The sequence below is a fragment of the Mastomys coucha genome, unplaced genomic scaffold (assembly GCF_008632895.1).
Source record: "Mastomys coucha isolate ucsf_1 unplaced genomic scaffold, UCSF_Mcou_1 pScaffold7, whole genome shotgun sequence".
NCBI lineage: Eukaryota > Metazoa > Chordata > Mammalia > Rodentia > Muridae > Mastomys > Mastomys coucha.
In genome coordinates this window covers 27,722,905-27,748,351 of record NW_022196913.1, presented here as the reverse complement: position 1 = coordinate 27,748,351, position 25,447 = coordinate 27,722,905, and the positions used below count along the sequence as shown (strand labels likewise).

The following is a 25,447-nucleotide window of genomic DNA, read 5'->3' as shown; positions in this document are numbered from 1 at the left end:
CCCCCCCCCGTTCCCATCTGTCTACCTCTATCTAGCTCTCCCTCTTCTTCCCCATAAACCTCTTACACTAAATCTGTATTTCTCAGGGGCACCCCTTGGCACTGTCCACCAGAGTTACCCCAAACCCCCCATTGCATTTTATCTTATCACTGTCAATGTCTTTAAAAGCTTAAACAAAAAATGTTGCAGCAAGGCCCCTGTAGTTTTTCAACAAAGCACATTTTATGTGTAGATATAAACTTTTAGCCTCTGCATCATCCAGGACATCACTACCACTCATGACTTGATAAGCTAACTGGAACTCGGGCAATATTAAGATTCTGGATCTACTGCATGCTGTTGTACTACACACCTTTAATCCCTTATTTGGGGATCAGAGCAAAGTAAATCTGTGAATTCCAGGCCAGCCTGGTCACACACCTTTAATCCCATCATACAGTGCTACACACAGGGACCATAGATAGATAGATAGATAGATAGATAGATAGATAGATAGATAGATAGCAAGACTCACTTGTTCATTTGTTTATCAACTCTATTAAGTATTTTAAAAAGCAAAACCAAAATGCTTGGTGGGAAAGAATCGGATCATTGTCTCTTTACAAAGAAAGAGTGTATTCTGAAGGCTATTGGATACTTGTGGAATAAATTCAGAAGGTTCTGTAGAGTGGAGAAAGGTGAAAGTGTAGGAGACAAGTGAAAGTTACCAGCTTTATCTTCGAGATTCTCCATGGAATATTGTTCAGAAAACAGTTTTCAGCTTCCACAGATCAAACTTTCTCCATCATGCACTGCCACTAGCACATCTCCTTAAAGGCCAGCCTTCAAATTTCCATATCATATACCATTGTGATCATGATAACATAAGGCAAATTCAGTGTCCAGGTGGCTGTTTTCTCAGAGTGATGATTACTAAGCCAACTGAAACAAGTAACTAAAGAACCATGAAGATTAAGAATCTCAAAAAAGCCCAAAGGAGGGCAAGACATATATACACCTTAATCCCAGCATATGGTAGGAGAAACAGGCATATCTCCCAGGTACAGACCAGCCTGATCTACAAAGCTAGCTGCGGGCCAGGCTATGAATGAGTCCATTTTTAAGAGGGGGGCGCGGGGGGGTAGATAGACTAGGCAAGCTATAAAGTGAATAGTAAATCCCTAAGTTACCCTTTGAAGTTTGGAAAACCAGATAATTTTGGGGGTGAGGGGGGATACAGTATTGTTGGTTCTGTCCTTCAGAAGTGGTCCACAATTACAAAGTAAACATATCTGCAACTGAAACTTTCATTCTTACTTTCGGTAAATGCCTAACCAAATACTGTAACCATGGACCAAGGTTTTATATCCCAGTCTTTAGATGGACTATAATTTAGCCTAATTAGGAGTGCAATTTCCATGCTAGAGGAAAGAGATACCAAGGAATCCAGAGAAAAGCCTCAGCAATGTGGACCTAGTGTCCTTGAGGACAACGCATGCGCACATAAAGGCAAATACCCTGCACTTACCAAACATCTGCATATTTGACCGATCGTTTTGATCAAAGTTAACGAGCCCTAGCTCGTTCACAAATGAGACTGACTTAAAACCCACCCACAAGTTTTTAAAGAACGCTACAGCTCTTTTTCTGGAAGATGGGTGGCTCTAAGAAGAGCCTTTGAAGTGGTTGTGTGGATGACAGAACTCCTTATGCCCTCTCCCCGCGGATGCGGCGAGCCAGCTGGATGTCCTTGGGCATGATGGTGACACGCTTGGCGTGGATGGCGCACAGGTTCGTGTCCTCAAACAGACCCACAAGGTAGGCCTCACAGGCTTCCTGCAGAGCCATGACGGCCGAGCTCTGGAAGCGCAGGTCGGTCTTGAAATCCTGCGCGATCTCGCGCACCAGGCGCTGGAACGGCAGCTTGCGGATCAGCAGCTCGGTCGACTTCTGGTAGCGCCGGATCTCGCGCAGAGCCACAGTGCCGGGGCGGTAGCGGTGGGGCTTCTTCACGCCGCCGGTGGCCGGGGCGCTCTTGCGGGCGGCCTTGGTGGCCAGCTGCTTGCGCGGGGCCTTGCCGCCGGTGGACTTGCGAGCGGTCTGCTTCGTACGAGCCATTGCAGCGAACCGTAGGGAAAAAAGAGATAGCTAACCAGCGCAACCGTTGCCTTTAAGTACGCTTGCTTTCGCGCAGGCGCAAGACACGCGTACCTCTCCTCCCCACAGAGAAGCATCCTAATAGGCTTGTCTGCTTTTCAAAGGTCCCGCGCATTAATTCTATTGGATGAGGAGTTCAGATGGTGATTGGTTACCTCTTGCACACTGGTAGGATGTTTTAGTCTGGCGCACCCGAGCTTTCTTAAATTGGTCTCCACCCCGCGTCTTGTGTCTACCCGCATAAAGAATATCAGACAAAGAAATCTTGACTTTGAAATGTCATGACCCTAGAGATCCCAGAAACTACTCTGAAAAATATGTTCTCTACCTCCCTTTGGTTTTATTTTTCTGCTTCTTGTGCCTGGACTGCAACGCGGTGTGTTATTTTTCAGCCGGTGAAATAAGCCAATCCAAGCCAGATTAGAATATATGAAAGACAGGTTTATTGGGAAACTGCTCTTGGATGAGTTCTCTGGCCCCAAGGACTGAGGCTTGTCAAATCAAGGGTGGCAGCGAGCGACGGAGGCTGGGTCTGATTTGATGTGTAAAATGTGCACCTAGTTCCTTTGCCCGGACTCGGAAACTAAATATATTCTTGCTCCACATGGTAGTGTTTAAAGTGACACAAAGCGAGCAGTAATGTAACAGGAAATACATGTCAAGTAGCCAGAGTACAGTAGCACTGTAAAGGCCTACCTAACAATTTTTCGTAAGCCCCCCCTCCCCAGTCTCAGACGTCTAGAGTCTGCCGCCTCTCCTGAACAATATTAATAAGACGATGTAAAGGACTAAGAGCTAAATTTTGTACAAAAAGTAAACCTATGTTTGTGCTACATCCAGTATTTCTCTGCGTGAGCCTCAAGACAAAGCAGCTGCTTAAGAAAAACCTCAGCCTATCAGTATTTTTGCGCTGCGCTAATAACAATTTGGGTTTGCCAAACCAGGTAAAAAGCATCTTTGGTTACTAGACTCTCATATGAAGACGTGGTGGCTCTGAAAAGAGCCTTTGGGCTTTTAAAAAAATAAATAAATGTTCCGCTCACTGGTTTACTTCCCCTTGGGTTTATGGTGGCTCTCGGTCTTCTTGGGCAGCAGCACGGCCTGGATGTTGGGCAGGACGCCGCCCTGCGCGATGGTCACGCGGCCCAGGAGCTTGTTGAGCTCCTCGTCGTTGCGGATGGCCAGCTGCAGGTGGCGCGGGATGATGCGCGTCTTCTTGTTGTCGCGGGCCGCGTTGCCCGCCAGCTCCAGGATCTCGGCCGTCAGGTACTCCAGCACGGCCGCCAGGTACACAGGGGCGCCGGCGCCCACGCGCTCGGAGTAGTTGCCCTTGCGGAGTAGCCGGTGCACGCGGCCCACGGGGAACTGCAGGCCGGCCCGGGAAGAGCGGGTCTTGGCCTTGGCGCGAGCCTTGCCTCCTTGTTTGCCACGACCAGACATTGTCACGCTGTCAGAATCTGTTCAGCTTAGAATGAAGCAGCCACAGCACCAATCTTATAGTCAACGCCTGGCGCGAAAACGGGATGATTTCATTGGCTACACATACAGTTTTATCTAAACCAATGGTATCGTGTATTTGGAAAATACTGCTTGTGATTGGTTAGCTAACACATGACGATTGCAGACTCTAACAAGGATTACCTCCGCTTTGTTTAAATAACAGAGAGGACTCCAGAAGTTCCAACATCTTTTTCTTCCTTTTTGTGTGTGTCTTTTCGTGTTCACTATGCCTGAGCCCGCCAAGTCCGCTCCCGCCCCGAAAAAGGGCTCCAAGAAGGCCGTGACCAAGGCGCAGAAGAAGGACGGCAAGAAGCGCAAGCGCAGCCGCAAGGAGAGCTACTCGGTGTACGTGTACAAGGTGCTGAAGCAAGTGCACCCCGACACCGGCATCTCCTCCAAGGCCATGGGCATCATGAATTCGTTCGTGAACGACATCTTCGAGCGCATCGCAGGCGAGGCGTCGCGCCTGGCGCATTACAACAAGCGCTCGACCATCACGTCCCGGGAGATCCAGACGGCCGTGCGCCTGCTGCTGCCCGGGGAGCTGGCCAAGCACGCCGTGTCCGAGGGCACCAAGGCCGTCACCAAGTACACCAGCTCCAAGTGAGCGCGCAGAGTTTAGCTCTTAACCCAAAGGCTCTTTTCAGAGCCACTCAAGACTTCAGAATCAGAGCTTTAATGCTGATTAGTGTCCACTGGGAAAATGACTACCATCACATCTGCAGAATTATGTGTAGGAATATACTTAAGTGTCCCATCACCAGTGTCTTCTGTGATCCATTTGATGGTTTGAGTTTTTTAAACAGCCCACTTTTTGGATACAATGTATCCTGCTTAGTCAACTTTTAGGTTTTACCCTGTACAGGTTACAGAGGCTTGAAGCACAACAGGAGATTCTCTTGGTGCAGTCACTGTCAGGCCTCAACTCGTAATTTCAGGAATGTTGTGCAGAAATTACAGTGTATCTTCTATTTAGGGTTAAGAGACTGCTTCAGAGGGAATAATTCAGAACTGCATTCAGTATAATGGTAACCGATGAGGAAGACAGTCTGTCTCAGAGAGAAGTCTAGCCTATGGCTTTAATGAGACTCTGGCAGTTTTGTTAATCCTGTGCAGAGTTCTTCACCTGGTCCTGTGAGCAATTCTTTTCTAACAGTTCAACTTCCCTTCATATTTGGGGACATCCTAGATCCTATACCTCTAAAAGTGTTTCCCCTCAGCCTCCACCTAAGGCCTTTACAGGACTCCACTGACTTAACTAGATCTAACAAGAATTAATTAGAAAAAGGCTAAATAAAAGGAAAAGCTTGCTCCTGCGTGAGACACTAGCATTTGGGTAAGCATCCAGGCTAGGCTGAAGAGTATATTTAAAAATAGAGAGAGAACTGTTGGCTTTAATTTTAATACTTCTTTTCTTAAAGAGTTATTTTTAAGTATGTGCATGTCTTTATGTAGGTATGGATCCCCTGGAACTGAAGTCACATGATGTGAGCCAACCAAGTAGGTAGTGAGCACTGAATCCTGGTCCTCTGCAAAAGCAGTAGACTCTCTTAACTACCATCAAGGCACCTCTAACTCCAACCTTCACTATTTTTAGTATTGCCCATAGTCCCATTTTTGGTCAAATTAAAATTATAATTGTTTAAGGGTAGATCTTAAACCTGCAAAACCATACACAGAACCTAACTCCTTTCCACAGCCCAGACCACTGACCCAAACCAACATCATCCACAACCTGGAAACTAACTCCTTTCCACAGCCCAGACCACTGACCCAAACCAACGTCATCCACAACCTGAATAGCTGTTGCAGCCTCCTTAGTACTTTTCCTTGACACTAGTTTTCATCATTGTTTTTAAATTTAACTCAGATCTTGCCTGTTCTCAGCTCAAATCCCTACAGTAGTTCCCACCTCAATGAGAGCAAACTCCAACAAAATGAACAAGGAACCCCTCACTCATTCATTAAGAGCACAGGCTGCTTTTTTCAGAGCACTCGGAGCCCATTCTCAGCACGTACATGGTGGTGGCTCACTACTGCCTTAAACCCCAGTTTCAGGGAATCCAGCACCCCCTACCCTCTTGAGCACATGGACATTTATTCATACCTATAAATTCCAGAACACAGAAGAGTTGCTGATACATGTTGTGTTCAGATTATTTTTTTCAAGCCTCAGATTATTTTTTCTTCCTCAAACAAGTTAACCTCCAATAGTATATGATTCTTTTCACTTACCCACAGAACCCTAATCTTTAAAAACAAGATGAAAAACAGGAGGTGCTGGGGTTGGCCTTTAATCCCAGGACTGGAGAGACAGAGAGGCAGGGGTACCGGAGTTCGAGTCCAGCCTGGTCAACAAGAGTGAGTTCAAGGGCATCCAGAGCTACACCGATAAACACGGTCTCAAAAAATAAAAAGAAAAAAGAAAAAAAACAACTGGTGGTTGGTATCATAATGACAATGACGATGATGATAAACAGACAGCGAGAAGGCTAAACAATTAAAGTGATTGCTGCAAAGCCTGTTACGCTGAGTTGGATCCTGGGTGGGAATGAGAGATCCAAAATCCTACAAACTGTTCGCTCATTCACTAACACACACACACACACACACAGAGTAAATGTTAAATATCACATTAACACCCTGAATTTTCTTGATTTCATAGTATAACCATACAAGTAGATTGCTGACCATGAAGAAAAGTATCTTTTCTATCGAGTTTTTTCTTTTGTCTTTAAGAAATCAAAGACATTTAGCACAACTTTCGGTGTACAGTACTCTCAAATCTTACCGTAACTCCTGGCTGAAACGAAATTCCTATAGATACACACGTAGACCACATCGAAAATATCAAAACTGCCTATACTGTCTTAGATTTTAAGACATCAGTCATGGATGCACTCCTATATGTTAAAAAGGTTAGGATGTTCCCATAAAAGGTGCATACTACGACTACCAATATTTTTTTTAAATTCTAATGCCCAACTTTAATAAAACATTCCTCCCTCTAAGTAAACGCCTGTCCTCCGCCATGAGTAGCAGAAAACCCTACACCGCATGGATCTCCAGGACACGAAAGGCGACATTGTTTGAAGCCGGATTTCCGCCGTCTGCGCAGACGCGCCAAAGCACAGAAACAGCCAACCACCGTCGGTGCTGTGCACCCGGGCCCGCCCCATGCTTTTGTCCCATCTGCGCATCCGCTAGCTCTGCGCTTTGTCCTTGCAACCCGCTCCACCTAGACAAGGACCTAAATGCACGTTTCCCGAATTACTTAGGTCTGTCAACCAACTTAAGACCTGTCCAGACAATCCTGCACAATCTCAAAGGCAAACGATCCATGTTCGCTCTTTTAATATGAAAATGTGGGCGGCCCTGAAAAGGGCCTTTGTGAGGTTAGACGCGAAGAGTCGCTTAGCCGCCGAAGCCGTAGAGGGTGCGGCCCTGGCGCTTGAGCGCGTAGACCACGTCCATGGCGGTGACGGTCTTGCGCTTGGCGTGCTCCGTGTAGGTGACGGCGTCGCGGATCACGTTCTCCAGGAACACCTTCAGCACACCGCGGGTCTCCTCGTAGATGAGGCCGGAGATGCGCTTCACCCCTCCGCGCCGGGCCAGGCGGCGAATGGCGGGCTTGGTGATGCCCTGGATGTTGTCGCGCAAAACTTTGCGGTGGCGCTTGGCGCCGCCTTTTCCGAGACCCTTTCCGCCTTTGCCACGACCAGACATGTTGAAGCTGCTGTACAGAAGACCGCAACAGGGTGGAAGGCACAGGCACATTCCTTATATGCAGGGTTTTCGGACCTGATTGAAGACTGAGACATCGTGCGCACTCGCTCCGCCCCTGGCACTGCTCATGCCTAATGACGTCACCAACGTTCGTTATGGGTTTTTTTTTTTCTCTCTCTCCTTGAGCTGGATCCTTTGTCCCCAAACAGGACTTTCTGGGCATTTTAACTAGTTCAGACTAAAGAATTTCTTTAACAATGCACATTTGTCATTTGCAACATATTTAGAAAGACAGCAGATCTTTGGTGAACCAAGCTATCACAAATGCTGATGTAGGGTGCATGTGAGGTCTCGCTTCCCACGTTTTTATTTCCTGCTGTACAGGACTAAACACTAGAGAAAACAGCACCATTTCTTCCACTATCTCGACTTCAGGACAAACATGATCCAAAGTCTTCGCGCAGGTAAATGCGTGCTTGGTCACTAAGATTTATCAGTTGACGTGCATTTTCTCCTTTGTCGAATTATTTACTAGTATGTTAATATTTGCTACTCTACTCCAAATTTTGCTTTCGCTTTCATTCAATAGCGATATTATTCCCAACAAATAGCACCCTTTATGTAGACAAAGTTAGTTAGGTGCCTTCCTACAGGCTTTTGTATGAAGTAGGTGTACAACGCCAGCAAAAAAAGTTAAGTATAGTGTTAACAAGGTCTAACCACGCGGTAGCAGAGTGGCGCAGCGGAAGCGTGCTGGGCCCATAACCCAGAGGTCGATGGATCGAAACCATCCTCTGCTAGTTGAAGACTTTTTTTTCCCCACTCTTCCAGGTTATTTTAAATTTGTTTTGTAGTTACAAAGTCAAATCGATCTCTGCAAAACGGGGCTGAAACTTTTTAATGGACGCTCAAGTGGTAAATAATGTGTTCTCTTGATAAGATTTATTTTGGCTTATCTTTGCCCAATAAAGCCTAAAATCACTAAACAAAGGCGAATACAGGGGTAAGAGCAGAGGAACAAAGTTCAGCTTCTTCCATACATAATTCATAAAGCTTTAATTTTTCAAGGTTCTGGCGATTGACTATAAATGCATTGAACAGTCCTTGTAGATATTCTTTGCAATTACTAGAGTCTTAGCTTGACAGCAGTAGGTAGTGTTTTGAGGAAAGTGTGCAGTTAAGGGAGGATGTGGCGTCTTCAGTTGAAGTCTGACTGAGAAAACGACTTCTGCTACCGACATTAGTCCTGTTAAACTCCACTCTCACAAAGATAAATCATTTTGCTCAGCTATTGCTATTCTCTATGTTTATTTTTTCAAGTTTTATAACCACCGCCTGTTTTATTTCTGTCACAGTAAGGATTCCTGTTCAAATTTTATATGTCCTAGAAGTTAAAACACAGGAAAAAAAAAAAGAAACAGTAAGTCGCCTAGAATCAATACAGATATTTTGGGTTACTCTGTTTTCAGTGACCTTGAAATACCCCTCTTGCCTCTACCAACAAGGCTTACTGTGTCTTTTTAAAATAGTTCTTCACTGGATCACTTAAACAGGAGTAAGGTCAAGTTCAGACCCTTTTTTTATTTTTCCCCTCTTTTTTGCTTCAGACATTTTTTAAAAAGTGAAATTTTTAAAGAACTACTTTATGAGCTGCATGAATAAAACCAATGATTAATCTCAGCCTCATAACCACCCATTAGTTCAGTGACTTGAGGAAGCCATCCCATAACTGCATGTGAGTGCAGTTAGAATTACAGGAAAGATTACAATACAGGAAAAGACTGTCACAAAGGTGAAGGCTGGAGAAGGCTTTCTTGTCCTCTCCTCCATAGTGACAGACATTCTTCTCTGAACTGAGAGCCACAGGAGTATGTAGCAGCTATGTCAGTCTAGCAAAGTCCATTGAACAGGAGTCCAAGTAGTTCCAGGGAGCTGGTTGCCCAGCGACCACATGCTTACTGGTCATAAACTCAATGCTACATTAAATCTGCCACCAGCATGGATCATAGTGACTCCATGCTTCAGGGATGGAGAATATAACTATGTGAACATTCCCAGATTGTACTTTTTAGTGTATGGCCAAGGCTCATCACCATGGCACTAATCTATAGAACTGAACATTAAATAGAGAAGTTCTGCTCCCATATCCTTGCCCCGGTGTTATGGAGTGTATAACCACTGGGAAAAGACCATAGAGTCAATTGGATTATAAATGCAAACTGTATTGATCAACTGCTAACAGGACATACAATCTCTGAGCTAAATCTGAGCTTGCCCTGAAGGCAGGCTATGGGGAAATAGTTTCAAAGGAGAAAATAACAAGACCTTTAATATCTATACAAGCAAGCAAAAACCGTTCTGTTCTGCCAAGTTAAGTGGTTAAGCCAACTCAAAGCCATCCTTGGGTATCCGTGTAAGCCAGTTACAGAAGTCATATAGTAACAAATAGGGAGGCAGGGCTCTTCAGTTTTGTAGGGGGTCACTGAGTCAAAGTTACTGAGACTTATCTTTCAGGGACTGGAGTCAGAGACAAACAGCTAGATGGATGTCTAGCATAAAATCATTTCTTTAGCCATCACACTGGCATTTATAGGCCAGGCAAAGGGGTGGATTTTGCCAAGAAACTTGGGTAAGGAAGTGATTGATAGAAAAGCTAAGAAAAGCGTTCTAGGCAAAAGAAACAAACGAACGTACGCATGAGAACTAAGCACTCGCAACTACAAAAATTCAGTGTGAGAGAGTAAAAGGGGAAGGAGGTGGTTCCGAAATGAGAAGGGGTTGCAGATCATCTCTTCAACCACTGGAAATGGCATGAGAGAGCAGAACACAAGGCACCTAATATAGGCTGTCTGGGATTTTTTCAATGTGTATGTTTGGAGCTATCTATATTAAACTATGCAAGAGTGACCATCTTAAAATGGTTATCTCTACATTAATATTTCATACACAGACTTAGCCAAACAGATCTTAAACACACCCACATTTCAGCCTTCCAAATGTTCCTCCATCCCACTCAACAAGAACTGTGAGGACGGCTGTTTTCTGGCTTTGCAGTTCTTTTATTTAAAAAAAAAAAAAACTCCCCACCCTCCAACTCCTCCCATACGCACCTTCTCAATCCCTGTGAAATTCATGACCTCTATTATTATTATTACAAATATATGCATGTACATAAATACAACCTGCTGAGTCCATTTAGTTAACACAATTTTTTTTTTTTTGCAACAGCAGAAATAAAAGTCATGAAGACTAATAAGAAGTCAATCAACAATTCTCACCAGCTGTGCCACTGTTTCCCATGGTGGTTAAGCCACGCGTACCATCTGAGCATCCGAGCAGCTTTTCTAGAAATCTCCAACTCCAGGAAGAAAGAGAACATCATTCTGTTGTGGGGTGTTCTTCTCAGACATGGGATTTAGCCAATAGAAAGTCTCTCTTAGTCGACCAGTGACTACACTGTGTGCTCCGGATCACAGAGTAGTGTTGAGCCTTTCTCAGGGTGAGCTTTTTAAGCACAAAAACCATGTCCCAGGTTGACATACTTCAGTTATGAAGAACAGTTAACCAGAAGCAGAACTACAGAAGCCAGAAAACAAGGGTGGTACCTTCAGGGATTCTCCCAGAACTATGGACTTTGATGGGTTGAGTTTTTGTTTTAGTTTTGACAGCTGGCGCCAACCTATTGCAGCCTGAATGGCTTTTCAATTATGGAGTCAGTTGTGCTAGGGTCGCAGGGCCTGTTACATCCCAAAGTCAACTTTTGCAGAACCAAAGAGTGTGTCTGTGTGAACAAAGCTGATAGATGATTGTGGAATTCCAGAACAAACGTGTGTAAAGAATTCATGTTTCTATTTCATTCTTCCTATTTCCAGATGTTATCCTACTGACAGGAAAGAAAAGCTGTGTAAAAGGCCCCCTTTCTGAACTCCAGTAATTGCTTTTTTAGTAATCATAAGAGCATCATGAATTCTATGAATGTTTCTTCTCTAAAATTATTATAATACCATTTGTATTCATAAATTAACTGTAAAAAAATGATAGTAGTCAAAATTGTTTGTATTCCTAACTTTGAATCTTTTCACTTCTTAATGAAAGCTAATTTACAAATAGCAATAAATGACCTTGGACCCATCAACACACCAGAGGATCCCCCCAAAAAGTACTGTTTTCTTTTTGAAATGAACAGTATATACCTTGAAAAGTGCTGTGGCATCAAGTTAAAGGAATCAACAAAAGTAGAACACGGAGGGTGGCTCTGTCACGCCAGATGATCGGTAAGAAATGAGTTTGTGAATGACGAGCATTAATAGAGAAGCAGTTCTCAGTATATGCAAACTACTTGCTTAGCCATGAATTACAATACAAAAATAACTCAGTCCCAGTGTTTTTCTAAATCTGACCCTGTGGCCTCAAATAATCCATACGATCTCCTGGCGCGGACTGCATTACCTTTTACAATGCGCAAAGCCCAGCAGACCGTTCCTTTCACTTCCTAAATGATATGGCCAAAAACGGTCTCTGTGACCACGTGGCCTAACGGATAAGGCGTCTGACTTCGGATCAGAAGATTGAGGGTTCGAATCCCTTCGTGGTTACTTACCTTTTTTTTTTTTTTCTTTCTCCCTCTAATCTCTATAAGTTAAATTGTAACGTCCGGTCGAAAAATAAAAGAAGACTCCCTCGTTGTCCGAGTTTTCCGAAATTCTTGCTTGCTTCGGTCAAAGGGAAAGGGGAGACCATTTTCGAACACCTTAAGTTCTCAACCTTCCTAATATTGAGACCCTTTAATACAGTTCTTTTTATTGTGGTGATTCCCAACTATAAAATTATTTCCTTGCTACTTCATAATTGTAATTTTCCTACAGTTATAAATCTTAATTTAAATATCTTGATATGCGATTCGCACTCCGGGGATAGCGACCCCCAGGTTGAGAAGCACTGCGAAGACTTGAGTTCGAGAAAGACAAGAGTCAACTGAAATGAAGTCTTCGGGTATCTTGAATTGTCAGATTCTCCCAGGTTTAGACTGTGGGCCTCAGATTTGCAGGGCTGAATAAGCCGCATCTCTGCATTTTTGTTGTGCTTTGAGATAGGGTTTCAAGTAGTACAGGCTGACCTCCTGTCAGTACCACGTACTCAGGCCTGCTCATCATGCCTGGCAGAAATGGGACTCTGATCTAAGAAAATAAAAACCTGTCTGAACCAAAGTAGTCCCCCTTTTCCTCTCTCTCTATTGCACAGAAAGAAAAGACGTGTCCCATCTAAGAAACATCACAGAGGAAAACTGGTAAAGTAGAACCAGCTCGAGCACCCTGAGTGTTCAGCGGTCACTTGACGCTAGAAATTTGTCCCAAATTCAGAAAATATAGTATTTACACCCTTTGATTACTACGTGAGACGTGTTGCTCAGAAACACACACACACACACACACACACACACTCGCTCTGAAGCTCTTTCGAGATACATGGACGGTGAATGGAGATGGGGAGGGAGGGGAAGAAGGAAAAAGAAAAGGGAAGGAAGAAGGGAAGGTAGTAAAAAGAAGGGGGAAGGGAAGGAAACAAGAGGATGGGGGGAGAGGAGAATGGGAAAGGAACGAAGGGATGGCAAACAAGCCATCATCAATTGATAGTAAAACAGAAGCATTAACAAATAGCTAAATGTCCTAACCACAGGCCCATCCCAGCCTGACTCCATGTGACGACCACTACTTTCCCACATATAGCTATAGCCTTACATTATTGCTTCAGCTAGATAAAAATGACCAGGCTATCCACGAATAGTTACGGAATCAGCTGATTCACCATTACATTTTGCCTCCTTCGTTGTAATAAACCACTGAATTCCATTTTGCCTAACTGAGGGTATGTCTCTGTGGGTCGTTGTTTTATTGCTAAAAGGAAAATAATTAGATCAAGTGAAATGTTCAATAAAAGGTCAGACAGGGAACAGGTCACTCGGTGAAGGAGCACCTGCTTATCACCAACAGGACCCGGATTCTATCGCCCATACCATAGGATCCTTCAACCATATGCCTTGCTGTTTACCCAAGAAAGTTAGAAACTGCTGCTCACAGAAACTTGCACATAAATATCTACGAAGTTCATCCATAGCTTCCAAAATGCAAATCTCGCTGCTAGGCTTTTGTAGGCTCTCTGCAGCATTCTCAGTTCCCATAGCCAAGCAATGCTTCAGCCCAGCCACATGAGGGCGCCAGAGAGCCACCACTCCTCCACAACCAGCAATTTTGACCAGTTTTTCCCTTGGCAGTTCTGGGGACCAAACCCCAGATTCAGGGCCTTGCTCTTGCTAAGCAAGTTGCTCTTGAATTTTAAACAAATTTGTTAGCTATCCTCCATGTAACACTTTCCTTTGATCCACCACTAAGTCAGATCAAGAGCAGGTGATTTAAATATTTGAATGCACTCTTCCCAAGACACAACTGTAGCAATCTATCCTATTTACCATTTGTTTAACATTGCTGTAGTTTCATTTACTTGGGATAAGTAGAGGGCTAAAAGACAATATTCGATGTTTTTTAAAGATAAATGGGAAAAATATAAATATTTACTTACCAGCTTTCTCAGCGTTTTCATTGTGGTTTTTCTACATGTACTTTCATACAACGCACACTTTGTACTTTTCTGTCTTATAATTTTTTATGGCCTAATGTTTACCATAATGCATGTGACCAACCTGTTATTTATGTTACTAATGATTACAGTTATAAGCAGTGCTGCATTATACATTCCTACAACCAGTAAATATATGCACATTGCAATGACCTGCACATCTTAGCATTGTCCTAATCGGATCCACTATGGGGAGAACAAATAACAGGCATGCATACAGAAAAGCTGGGATGGCATAGATTGTGCACTCTGATGAGATGCATGAAGAGCAACCAGGAAATGAATGGATTTGTTAGATATAGCTGGGGGTGGGGAGGGAAGGCAGGTTTATCTTCTTTTGTTAGAAAGTTTCTATAGGGAAGCAATGTTAAGCTGTAAAAATGCGGAGGAAGCCGAGGTTAATAGTTTCTGCATTCAATTAGCTAAAGGTCAATCTTGACCAGAGGAAGGCTCTTCCAGTCCTCAGAGCTCAATCAAGGAAGGCTCTTGTTATTCCCATGGATCTGAGGCACTGGAGTCTTTGACATAGCTGTATTTTTGTTAAGGATACACATTTGCTAGGTCCTCATCTAATCCCATACCACTTTCCCTGTGTCCTTCATAGAAAACTTAGGGACACAGCCCCTGGAGGACTCTTTCCTGCACGTGGCCCACTGTCACCCTTGATAGAGTACTTTTAACCTGTGTTATCACTTGCTTCTGATTAAAGTCCCCTTTAGCCTACAGAGTGAAACCTTCTGGGTAAAATAAACTGAAATAATTTCTACATTCAAAAGGATATATAATGCCAAGGCTGGCTTAGAACTCAAGGTGATCCTCCTGCCTCTGCCTCCCAAATGCTGGGATGAAACTTAAAGCCTGAGAACAGGCTTTAAGTTTCTGATGTGAATGGTCAATGACCTTATGGGGAAACCTGTCTAATTAACACTCCTTCCAAGAGTGAAGTTCATTTGGGGGCAGGTAAATGCCAAACTATTTATTATACTCGTTTCTATTTTTAGAAATAATTTAGGACCTGGGCATTTTCTCCCCCATGGTAGAGCACTTACCTGTCACTAAATGAAGACCTGAGCTTGATCCCCAGCAATAACAAAAGGAAGAAACCAAGGAACAATTACTCAGACATGGCTAGTTGTGTCTATTGCTAACCCCTAAGCACTCAACAGTGCCCACTAGTGACAAGAAGTGATGCATTCCTGCGTCTCAGGGATGGGTCTTCAGTGCTTGAACTAAATCTAGTCTAAAGCACCAGGTATTCTATCTGCGGTTGAAAGGCTAATGGGTGCTGGGGTTACCAGAGCTATATTCAGTTCTTTCACTGAGAAGAATCCAGGTACAAACACACAGAGCCGTAGAAAGCAAGGTTTATTGAAACTGAAAAGAACATTCCAAAGACACAAATGGACCATCCCAAAAGGGTGAGGGAGACCCACAGAGCCTGAGGTCTTAGGATTTACCTACCTTCCCCACTCTACTCTCTAAGTCACCTCCCTTCTTGATCAGGTTGAAAATGTCTTCCCTGTGTTTGCTCAGATTGGTTTGCTATCTATCCATCCATCTATCTATCTATCTCTCCCTCCCTCTTTCTCTTTCCCTTTTTTATGTAGACTGGGGCTGGCCTGGAACTCCCTATGTAGCCAAGGATACTCTTGAACTTCTAATCCACCTCACCTCCTTCCACCCACCAAGTGCTAGGATTACAGGAGGACACCACTGCACCTGGCTTTTCTAAAGATGGAAGGCTCAGAAATGCAAAACTGTCCGAGCATCCACCTCTCTATTTTCTAACACACTTAGATACAATTAAAAGTATCACTCAGGTATTACTATAAGAGTGACAACACCCTAGATATATTACACCTAAAGAAAGTTCCAATCCCTTAAATCCCTCCATAGACAGACACACAGACACACACACACACAGACACACAGACACACAGATACATGCAATGTCTTTAAGCATTTATTGTATAAATATGTTACATGTTTGATATGTGTAAAGCTTAAAAGATAAAGAGAAAAAGTGCAGGGACAGGCAGGGATGTGACTGTTCAGGTGTTCCTGACAGCAAGCATCTCGGGTACCGATGGATGATCTGCTTCCAATCTGAATAGTCACCTCCTACGCGTTCATTTACAAGGGCAATCGGAATAAAGCAGTCTTCAAGCCATATATACTGTGCATAAAACTCAAAAACATATTGCTACTCAATCTCCAGTTCTTGTGAGGCTTTGAAATCCCCTGAGAACCTGGAAACTTGGAACTTGCTGGGGAGACTTCTGCACATTAGGTGATGGATCTAGAGCAACTCTACTTCCATGTCCTTATCTATAAAAGAGACAAACGACAAAGAGAGGAAAATTTTTCAGAGACCATCTTCGTTAGTGATCCCCACCAATTTTGTGCTTCTATTATGGGTGCATAATATTTTGCTGCAAAAGCAGGTAAGTGATGTACTTCTGGGTTTCTGGTGTGCTAAAATTAAGATATAAGTGTAAGGATATGGAAAGGAGAAATAGAGACTGGAATGCCTGAGACGATCTCCGATTAAAATACAGCAACGCTTTCTGTGGGAGGAAATTCAAGGCAAAGAATGACTACTGGTAAGTTTTTTGCCAGAGAAGAGCAGAAGCAGGAGGAAGAGAAACCACTCCTAAAAAGCAAAGTCAGGAAACAGCGAAAGGAAGAGTGGGGTGAGGGTATGGAGTGAGACTGTAAGGTTATACAACTTCGTACCTATAAACTGGCCTGAAATGTCAAAAACACGAAATAGAGTAAATCGAGAGTTACATGAAGAGAAAGGGAGAATAAATTTGTTCTCGATAAGGAAGCAGGAGGAAATCTACCACGCAAGCTCCACGGAACGGAAGCATAGAGAAAGATATTGGAAGAGAAACATTTGATGAGGTTAAAATGCACAGCTGTTCTCCACCGCCGGGTTTGCTAAAACCTCAGGCTCACAAAGCCATGAGCAAGCCAAACGACGAGGATGGGATTCGAACCCACGCGTGCAGAGCACAATGGATTAGCAGTCCATCGCCTTAACCACTCGGCCACCTCGTCACGCTGACTATCAGTTTGGGATAGGTCCTATGTTGTGTACGTTTGAGCTAGGTTGGGGGAAAATTATTTTTGAGTTTCGGGATTTTCTTTTAAAGAAGGAAAATTACATTAGTTTAATTTGGCTTCTTAATTAGACGATTTAAATACACAGTCTAATCACTTTATCGCATCTGTCGTTAATGAAACCAAAGCCTTTGCTGTCTATAAATAACCCCCTTAGTTTGATCAGAGAAAAAGAAAGAAATTTCTGGGAAGAAGTGGATCCTAATAAAGCCACAGCAGGAGAAATGAATAAGGAAGATCGTTTATAATGACTCTGGTTTTAAAACTCAGATTGGATTTTGTCACTTTGGGCCATGCATATTAATTCTATCATCATTGAAGTTATGATGCATCTCTCTTTGCTTCCAAATATGCTTCCAATATTTTAAAAAAATGCCTGCCACGTGGCATAATCCTAGACTCCAAGGAGCCCAGGTGGAATATGTTAAATTATTGTTGGTTCTTAACAGACTGTGGACTTTGAGACACAGAATTGCCAGGATATCTGAGAAGACTTTGTTTTGTTTAGTTTATAGAGGAAAATGTGACAAAACTGGTCATTTGGTATTTCCGCTTTATACAGTCCTTACTGTGGTCTATTTCTACACCAAACCAAGCAAAGACCACCAAGAACACATCTGCAGTCAGATGAACTGGGTTGTTGCTCTGCAAGTAAGAAGGACGCATAAGAAGAAACCCTCGGAGACTCCTCAAGAAGGTGTAGGAAAGGGCTTCGCGGCATTTGTACGTGGGCTGTAATGATGTGGAGGAAGGAACAAGAAGAGGTTTCATTCTAGATGGATGCTACCAGGTAAACTGTTCAGATACCGAATCAGTAAAATGTATAACTGATACACTAAGAAAGAACATTGTTTTATTACAAAAAGAAAAGATAAGATACAAATGGCTTTTGTGTATGTATCCGAATAGACTTGATGTAGAAGGTAACAATGGAAAGAAAGGCTGTAAAACCTGTGGTCTCTCATTATTAGTTATCAGGAGATATTCAGTGGCTGTTCAAGCGTCGTATTTAGTCAAGATGTGAAATGTTCTGTTCTTGTTTGATCAAGTTTCTACCTCATTTCATTGAAATCTAAAACCTCAGTGTGCTGTGGAGAAGCTGTGAGGTCGCACAGCATCAGAAAACATTTTAAAAATGGAAGCATTTGTGGCTAGGTGCATACATCCTGCAGGTGAGCTGATGGGTGACTAAGGAGTCTTGAGGTGTGGAGGCAGAGGAAGGAGGAACATAACATGGACATAACATGGCATTTTAGAGTATAACATTAAACACACTATACCATGTTATTCTTATACTGTCACTGAATATCTCCTGATAACTAACGTTAGCTTATTGCTAACATTTCTTTTTGCATTCGAAAATATATTTTAAAGAGATCCCAAAGAAAAGATTGCTGAGAAAGGACATCGACACTTGAATAGCTAACTCTCTGACTATACATACAGTTAGTGTAGGCCAGAGTTGAGTAGGACTCACCCACTGGAGGAAAGGTAAGATGATCTAGTAACTGGTAGGAACGTAAAAGGAGTGAAGGTCCCACCGAGATTTGAACTCGGATCGCTGGATTCAAAGTCCAGAGTGCTAACCATTACACCATGGGGCCACACATAAAGTCCCATTGTCCATAACAAACTACCTGAAGTAGTTTAACTTCAACAAGTAAACCAGATTTTAGTTCATGCCGAGTTTACTTCAGACAGAAAGCGCAAGAAATATCTCACGTGCTCCATTCATGTATAAAATCTACTGACGTTCCAACAGTAATGAGTACTCCTTTACAAAAGAATTCAGCTCCAGGATAAAAAGACGCATCCCTAATCCTCGCGTCTGCACAAAACTTTGCCAGATTAGAAAATGCACTTCCCAACAAAAATGGTCCCTGGTAAAACTTTAGATGAGAGATAAGGGTAAATATAAACGTAAGGCATCTCATTTTACAGCTTGGGAGGGTTTAGATGAGCTGAGAAAATGTTCAGATGCCACGTAACATCCTGAGGTTGCTATCTAACTTCTGAACTTGCTTTGGATGCACAGACAGAGTCTGAGGGAGGTGCGTCAAAATTAACGAGAGGTCCCACCGAGATTTGAACTCGGATCGCTGGATTCAAAGTCCAGAGTGCTAACCATTACACCATGGGGCCCGTACTGCGAGGCGACCTTGGCAGACATTAGACCAACAGTCGGATTTGTAACGTAGACACGACATGAAGTAGGGAAGGCTCCTTGCAAAAAATAAAAATAAAAAAGAGCGCTGTGTGTTTGCTCGACCAGAGTGACCGACATTTCCTACACCGGAATCTACAGAAAGGAGTATCAACTCCTAGAAATCTCTTGGTATACCTAGACACGTGGCAAACACAAGAAAAAAGGAGCTAAGTATAGAATTCAAAGACTTGACTAGGACTTTAGGATATAAACTAAATTGCTTCGCCTATTTAGTTGTCTTCTTTCTTTGTCCTTATCCGCGTGTCACAATGGATCGATTGCTTATACAGTGCTAGTAATATATTTTATAATTACTTTACAGCAATCTCTGTACGCCTTAGAAAGTCTGGGTATTTTAAATAGAGATAGTATTATTTTTTAAATTAAATTTAGCAAAAAAGAAAAAAAATGAAATTTGTCTGCTATTTTGACTCAGAAATTCGTCTTCCGGAAAAAAAAAATCTACGAGCAGGTTAAACGAAAATTTGTTTGAAATATTTATTTCAAAACATTAAATACAGTCTGGAGTAGACATGCGATGTGCTGTGTGTGTCTCGAGTGCAGTCGAGGTTTTGGAGTTCAGACAAGAAATATATTTCAATGTCAAACCAGCATGACCTTACATCTTGGTAGATTCAAAAGAAGAAAATGGAATTGAAATAAAGTGCTGTTCTCAAGCAAAGAAAACGGGGGGGGGGGGGGGGGGGGGGTGTCCATGTTTACACTGATGGCAGGAACAGGTTTTACATGTCAAGAAAACACATACACGTAGTCGGCAGGATTCGAACCTGCGCGGGGAGACCCCAATGGATTTCAAGTCCATCGCCTTAACCACTCGGCCACGACTACAAGAGTGAGTATATGGACAAGATATATTCCCATGAGAAGTAATTCCATAAATATTTTTCAAACACTATTTCTGTAATATGATGGCAGATCTAGACTATTTGCCATCGTAGTAAAATCACTGCGACTGAAAGCTGGAGGCAGGAATTATACCCAACAGCTGGCTGATATGAACGTCCTCAGGACAGACAGAGGTGCAGGACAAAGTGATCGCAAATGTAGAAACCTGAATGACAGACTGTCTCAGGACCCTTTACTGAATATAATAAGTAGTTATTACAAAATTTAACTTTGTGATTCTTGTACAAAAAGTTCGGTACTCAAAACTCTGATATCCCTAATTGAAGGTTTTCCTTGAAACCTAGCCAAAACACTGGCTAGCAGAGGATGGTTTCGATCCATCGACCTCTGGGTTATGGGCCCAGCACGCTTCCGCTGCGCCACTCTGCTGACACATGAAGCAAGCTGGTTTTTACATCTTTATTAAAGACAAAGACATTCAATTTGTTCTTAATTCATTGATTGTTAAGAGTGACTGGAAACCTCTACACCAAGGTGAAGGCCAAGGACGAATTCACCGACTTAGAATGTTTCCTGCTAAAAGTCGGTCAAGCTGAAGCTGGAGCTCAGGAGCTCAATAAGAATTGTTTCGAGTTAGAGGACAAAAGGCACACTCACTCAGTGTCAGAACTTGCAAAACCCCCGAACTAGCCAAACCCCTCAAGTTTTGGATACAGATCCCTTTTGGCTTCTTTTCTTGTGTGTTTTGGGTTTTTTGCTTTGGTTTGGTTTTCGTTTTGTTTCATTTTGGTGGTTTCATAAAAGAGGTTTTTCAAAAAGTTGAAGAGTGCATTGGCCGGGAATCGAACCCGGGCCTCCCGCGTGGCAGGCGAGAATTCTACCACTGAACCACCAATGCCACTTGACAACTAGATTTTCTTCTTTCTCCTTACATAGGTATTGTTGTATAGTTTCACTGTTAATTTATCAGGAGAAAAGAAAATACCCAGAAAATTACTACGCAACAATTTTTAAAAGTTGATTTGAAAATAGAGATTATCTCAGACAAAAATAGAGTTTTTCATTTCACTGAAAGAAATGAAATAAAAGCCAGAAGTATGTCTATCTTATTCGTTCTTCAGAACAGAGAAGCGCGGTGTCTTCCAAGGTGTTTTTGGTAGCTGTGACTTTGCTGCTGTGAAGTGAGGAACAAAAGAAAGAAAGAAAAAGAAACTAAAACAGCAGAAAACGTTTCAGTTTCCTAGAAAGGGAGAACTGGAGCTTAACCAAATTTCTCTAAATTCTAAATTTGGTATATAGATCCGAAGAGTATGAGAAATATCTCAAATTTTGATCGAGTTACCTAACTTGTTCTTAATTACCTATTTCTAACAATTGGAATAAAGAGCTGGCTTATAAAGGAAAGTTTCGACGGCGCTCATATAAAAAAAAAAACTTAAAAACAAAGTTTTTTAAAGAAAAAAATAAAATTAAAACGTTTAGAAACAACCTCCGTGCGGTGGCTTACATCTGCTATTCCAGCATGGAAACGACAGAGGCAGACAGATATCTGTCATCCCAGACCCACCCCAAACTAATGAGACCCGCCCGCCACTCAACCACATCCCACCCCCGATCTACAGAACGATTTCAGACTGGCCAGAGCCTATCTGGAAAAAAAAGAAAAGGCAAGGCAAAACAAAGAAAACTCAAAGATTATATGGGTCCGACATTAAGGACGGTTAACCTGCATAGAGGCTTTCTCATGAGGGCGAAGGATGTCGACTACTTTGGTCATCCGAAGGCATCCGTAAGCTGAAATTTTTCTCTTCCAAAATCATGCTTTTGACTCTTGGGTAGAAGCCTATTACTGGACACATAGTATAAAATATTTTATAACCACCCAAAAGGCTGCGTGCAAACCAATGAGCAGTCATTCGGAGTCTTCAACTGAAACTCTGATGGGTATTTCATGGGAGTCCTAGAATAAGCAAACACTTACTCAAAACATCTTGGTTCCTGAGCAAATATCTGGAGAATGCAATGCTAGAATGAACGCATGGGAAATAAACTCGTGTTAATAAGGAGAGTAAACCATTTGGGACGTTTACGAACCTCACATTCAATACCAGTTCCCACAATATTTAAAAAAAAAATACATTAAAAAATTAAGTGTATGAGAAAAACTGTAGATAGACAGTCCTTTAGCTCTCTTACAATGTCTTAAAATACTTGTAGCTGGATGTGGTGGGACAACCCTGTAATCCCATCACCTAGGCCGTAAGACAGCAGGTCAGAGTTCAAGGTCATCTGCAGTTATCAAGAAGAAGCCGTACCCGGCCTAAACTACACATACAGGTCCTAGCCTCAAATTCTCCCCGTGATTAATAACTATTGCCTACCTGTCAGGATCTATAATTACTGAAAAGGCAAGCTTCTAGGAATGTCTGTGAGAGATTGTCTAAATTAGGCTACTTGAACGGGAAGACCTGCCCTGAGGATGGAAAAACCATTGCTTGGATTGGAGCTCTAGACTGAATAAGGAGAGGGCGAGCTCACCACATGAGTTCATCACTCTCTGCTTCCTTGTCCATGGGATATAGCCACGATGTCTCTGATTTCTTCCTCTTCTAACTGACTTTTTTTTTCCTGGTGTTCTGTCATACCAATAAGAAAAGTACACACCTTGACTCCAAAAGACATCCCTCTTCCTCCTCCTGAAAATTAAAACCTATTTTCTAGTCTGAAGTTTGTTTGTTTGGGGTTGTTGTTTGTTTTGTTTTGTTTTGTTTGAAACAAAGTCTCATTGCATAGCCCCATCTGGCCTGGAACTCATAGAAATGGGGCTGCCTCTGCCTCCTGAGTACAGGATAAAAAGTGTGTGCCACCATGCCTGACTAGTCTGAATTTCTTTGAATCTTTGAGTCAATACCCTATAGAAATACATTAGGCAGAACCTAATATTTCAAATATCAGAGTCATTAAGTATGGTTAACATATCCTTGTCAAATGTGGTCACTAGAAGTCACACTGGAGTCAGGATGGAAAAGGAGACGGAAATACTGAACTCAAAAATGAGTCTGGATAAAGCAGAAGTATACACACAAACTTAAACTGGTAAATCTCATGGGAGGTAAAATAAAGATGACATTGACAGAAGCAATAGCCTCCAAATATGAACTCCTTTACGAGAGTTTGGACCTCAACCACGCTAGCAAAGCCAAATCAACGGCATTGTTACCTAAAGTAACTAGGCTCTAGGGACAGATTCTCACTAAGACTCAGTTTTCTGACGTCAAAAAGTCAAAATGTCTCGGGGTAGTGCTAGTGCATGCCTTTAATCCCAGAGGTAAGCAGATCTTTGATCTACAAATTGTTTTGTAGAGTGAGTTCCAGGGCACTCAGGGCTACCCAGAGAAACTGAGTCTTGAAAAAGCAAAAAATAAAATTAAATTAAATTAAATTAAAATGTCATTTCTTAGTTTGTAGGCCAGCCTCAGCATGGAGAGGGATTCTGAGAGAAGGGCTATCTGGGAGTGTCAAAAAGAAGGACACGAAGTCAAATCACAGATCGAAGCTGAAGACCTGTGTTCTGCTTGCTAGTCTCTCTGTCCATTCCCTGTGAGTGAGTCTGTGTGTGTGTAGTGTGAATTCTACAAGCAGTTCTCTCTTTTTATCAAAAAAAAAAAAAATTCTCTAGATAGCTCATCTCTTTCAGAACACAGTCCAGCCTTTTATCTTATATATTAATCCAGTCATTTACTCCAGGTTTCCTTTTGATTATCTGACGAGTCAGAATTCGGTGACCCCAGCCCTTTGATTCTTAGGTGACAGCAAGCATACATTTTTTCTTAACACTGCAAAAGAATTCAGAGATCTGTCTGCCTTTGTTAAACACAGACAATAAGCTAGTTGGGAGGTACCTGGCCCTGAAATTACCATTTCCACCACACCTGGGAGCCTCACTCTGTCCTAGGCTGACCTTGAACTCAGGAATCTATTTGCCTTTGTATAATTCATATTGCATCCTTATATTTTGCAGAGTTGAGACATTCTTACTTATTTTCTTACTCGTGTTTTTAGAGTTCTTTCCCACAGCCTTAAGAGCTGTCCTGGAGGTCCCAGGGTTTACCATTTTGCTGAGACATTAGCCGCACCTTTGCCTCCCAGGCTCATGCTGTCTGATTCTCATGGAGTCATTAACAATGTTAACAGGGAGGACATTCCTCGGAGGAATGTGAAATATGTAGATTATTACACAAAGAAGCCCTGCACCCACAGTAGCAATCAACAGTCGTGGAGGCTCCCACCAGGGCCTTGTCCCAGGGGCAGGAACCATGTCACTCTGTCCCCACCAAGGCCACACTGGCCTCAGCACAAAATGGTTAGAAGTGTGCCAAAGATGCTCTGGAATTGGAATCCCAGGCAGTTTTGAACAGACTGATAAGAGTGTTGAAGAACTGAACTTTAGTCTGTTGAAGTTAGTCCTGAGCTACAGTCACCCTTAACTGCTGAGCCGTCTCTCTGGACCAGTGTCCTGCCATTTTTAACAAATGCTCAAAACAGTTGCACCTTAACAACATCAGAGGAAAGGAGCACACATGGTGGAAGAAAATTCCATTCAAGCTACAATGAAGCATGACGAATTGGTCAAGCTTCCATCTGTTTGTTTGTTACTTGTTAATCCTTAGATGCTCTTCTGCACCTAGCTGCAAAATACAACAGAACAACTGAAGTTCTCACTGCTACTTTGTTAAGTTAAAGAAACCAGGTTATTTGTTTTTTGTTGTTGTTGTCTTTTTGTTTTTTTATGTCATACCATTCTCTATATACAATCCATTCTCTAGAATGTAATCAGTATTCAGCTCCTTCAGCATTTCCATGCACCTCCTTGTCCTTAAATCAATCAGTTCTGGGGTTGTGTTTTATCCCAAGCCTTGTTTGGTGTACACATTCTTTGAACTGAGGCCTGACCCCTGCACTTTGACCCTTGCACTGTGAGCCAGAGACTGCCATCACTCTTACAGCTCGCTCTATACCTGGGTCAAGTATGGACTTATTCTTGTAAATACCATAGCTTATCCTAATCACCAGTTAAGACTGGCTCTTCTCGACACTGACCTGATATTTGCTTTACAGTGGGAACCCTATGTAGTAAGTTTTGGTTTCTTTAAAAAACCGATTATGTTCTATGTATGTTTGCATTTTAATCCCAGGTATGGGATATAGGGCCGCTTCAGTTTATCCACAGGCATTAACTATGATTGCTTCATA

General features: G+C 42.6%; 4 protein-coding genes and 8 non-coding genes across 12 annotated transcripts in view; 3 read left to right on the top strand and 9 right to left on the bottom strand.

The window, feature by feature from the left end:
- Positions 1–2,165, bottom strand: part of LOC116082012 (histone H3) — a 7,566-nt gene extending 5,401 nt beyond the window's left edge. The window contains exon 1 of the mRNA XM_031358814.1: positions 2,069–2,165. Within this exon, the coding sequence (XP_031214674.1) occupies positions 2,069–2,097 (29 nt within the window). The 5' untranslated portion in view covers positions 2,098–2,165. The remainder of the gene's footprint in view (positions 1–2,068) is intronic.
- LOC116082011 (histone H3.1) lies at positions 1,639–2,139 on the bottom strand. Its single transcript, XM_031358813.1, has one exon. It carries the CDS (start codon positions 2,095–2,097, stop codon positions 1,687–1,689), a length of 411 nt encoding a protein of 136 aa, XP_031214673.1. The 5' UTR covers positions 2,098–2,139; the 3' UTR covers positions 1,639–1,686.
- A 1,012-nt stretch (positions 2,166–3,177) lies between the features above and the next one.
- LOC116082015 (histone H2A type 1-F) lies at positions 3,178–3,618 on the bottom strand. Its single transcript, XM_031358817.1, has one exon. It carries the CDS (start codon positions 3,574–3,576, stop codon positions 3,184–3,186), a length of 393 nt encoding a protein of 130 aa, XP_031214677.1. The 5' UTR covers positions 3,577–3,618; the 3' UTR covers positions 3,178–3,183.
- A 192-nt stretch (positions 3,619–3,810) lies between these two features.
- On the top strand, positions 3,811–4,290 carry LOC116082023 (histone H2B type 1). Its single transcript, XM_031358825.1, has one exon. The coding sequence runs from the start codon at positions 3,863–3,865 to the stop codon at positions 4,241–4,243; it is 381 nt and encodes a 126-aa protein (XP_031214685.1). The 5' UTR covers positions 3,811–3,862; the 3' UTR covers positions 4,244–4,290.
- A 3,800-nt stretch (positions 4,291–8,090) lies between these two features.
- On the top strand, positions 8,091–8,162 carry Trnam-cau. The gene has a single exon. It is a non-coding gene; the product is annotated as a tRNA-Met (tRNA).
- A 3,722-nt stretch (positions 8,163–11,884) lies between these two features.
- Trnar-ucg lies at positions 11,885–11,957 on the top strand. Its single transcript has one exon. It is a non-coding gene; the product is annotated as a tRNA-Arg (tRNA).
- Positions 11,958–16,976: 5,019 nt separating this feature from the next.
- Trnas-gcu lies at positions 16,977–17,058 on the bottom strand. The gene has a single exon. It is a non-coding gene; the product is annotated as a tRNA-Ser (tRNA).
- Positions 17,059–18,653: 1,595 nt separating this feature from the next.
- Trnaq-uug lies at positions 18,654–18,725 on the bottom strand. Its single transcript has one exon. It is a non-coding gene; the product is annotated as a tRNA-Gln (tRNA).
- A 466-nt stretch (positions 18,726–19,191) lies between these two features.
- Trnaq-uug lies at positions 19,192–19,263 on the bottom strand. Its single transcript has one exon. It is a non-coding gene; the product is annotated as a tRNA-Gln (tRNA).
- Positions 19,264–20,094: 831 nt separating this feature from the next.
- On the bottom strand, positions 20,095–20,176 carry Trnas-uga. Its single transcript has one exon. It is a non-coding gene; the product is annotated as a tRNA-Ser (tRNA).
- A 375-nt stretch (positions 20,177–20,551) lies between these two features.
- On the bottom strand, positions 20,552–20,623 carry Trnam-cau. The gene has a single exon. It is a non-coding gene; the product is annotated as a tRNA-Met (tRNA).
- A 398-nt stretch (positions 20,624–21,021) lies between these two features.
- Positions 21,022–21,092, bottom strand: Trnag-gcc. Its single transcript has one exon. It is a non-coding gene; the product is annotated as a tRNA-Gly (tRNA).
- Between the last annotated feature and the right edge of the window lie 4,355 nt (positions 21,093–25,447).

Coding starts and splice junctions, on each gene's coding strand:
- LOC116082011 (XM_031358813.1), bottom strand. CDS start 2,097: ATGGCTCGTACGAAGCAGACCGCTCGCAAGTCCACCGGCGGCAAGGCC.
- LOC116082015 (XM_031358817.1), bottom strand. CDS start 3,576: ATGTCTGGTCGTGGCAAACAAGGAGGCAAGGCTCGCGCCAAGGCCAAG.
- LOC116082023 (XM_031358825.1), top strand. CDS start 3,863: ATGCCTGAGCCCGCCAAGTCCGCTCCCGCCCCGAAAAAGGGCTCCAAG.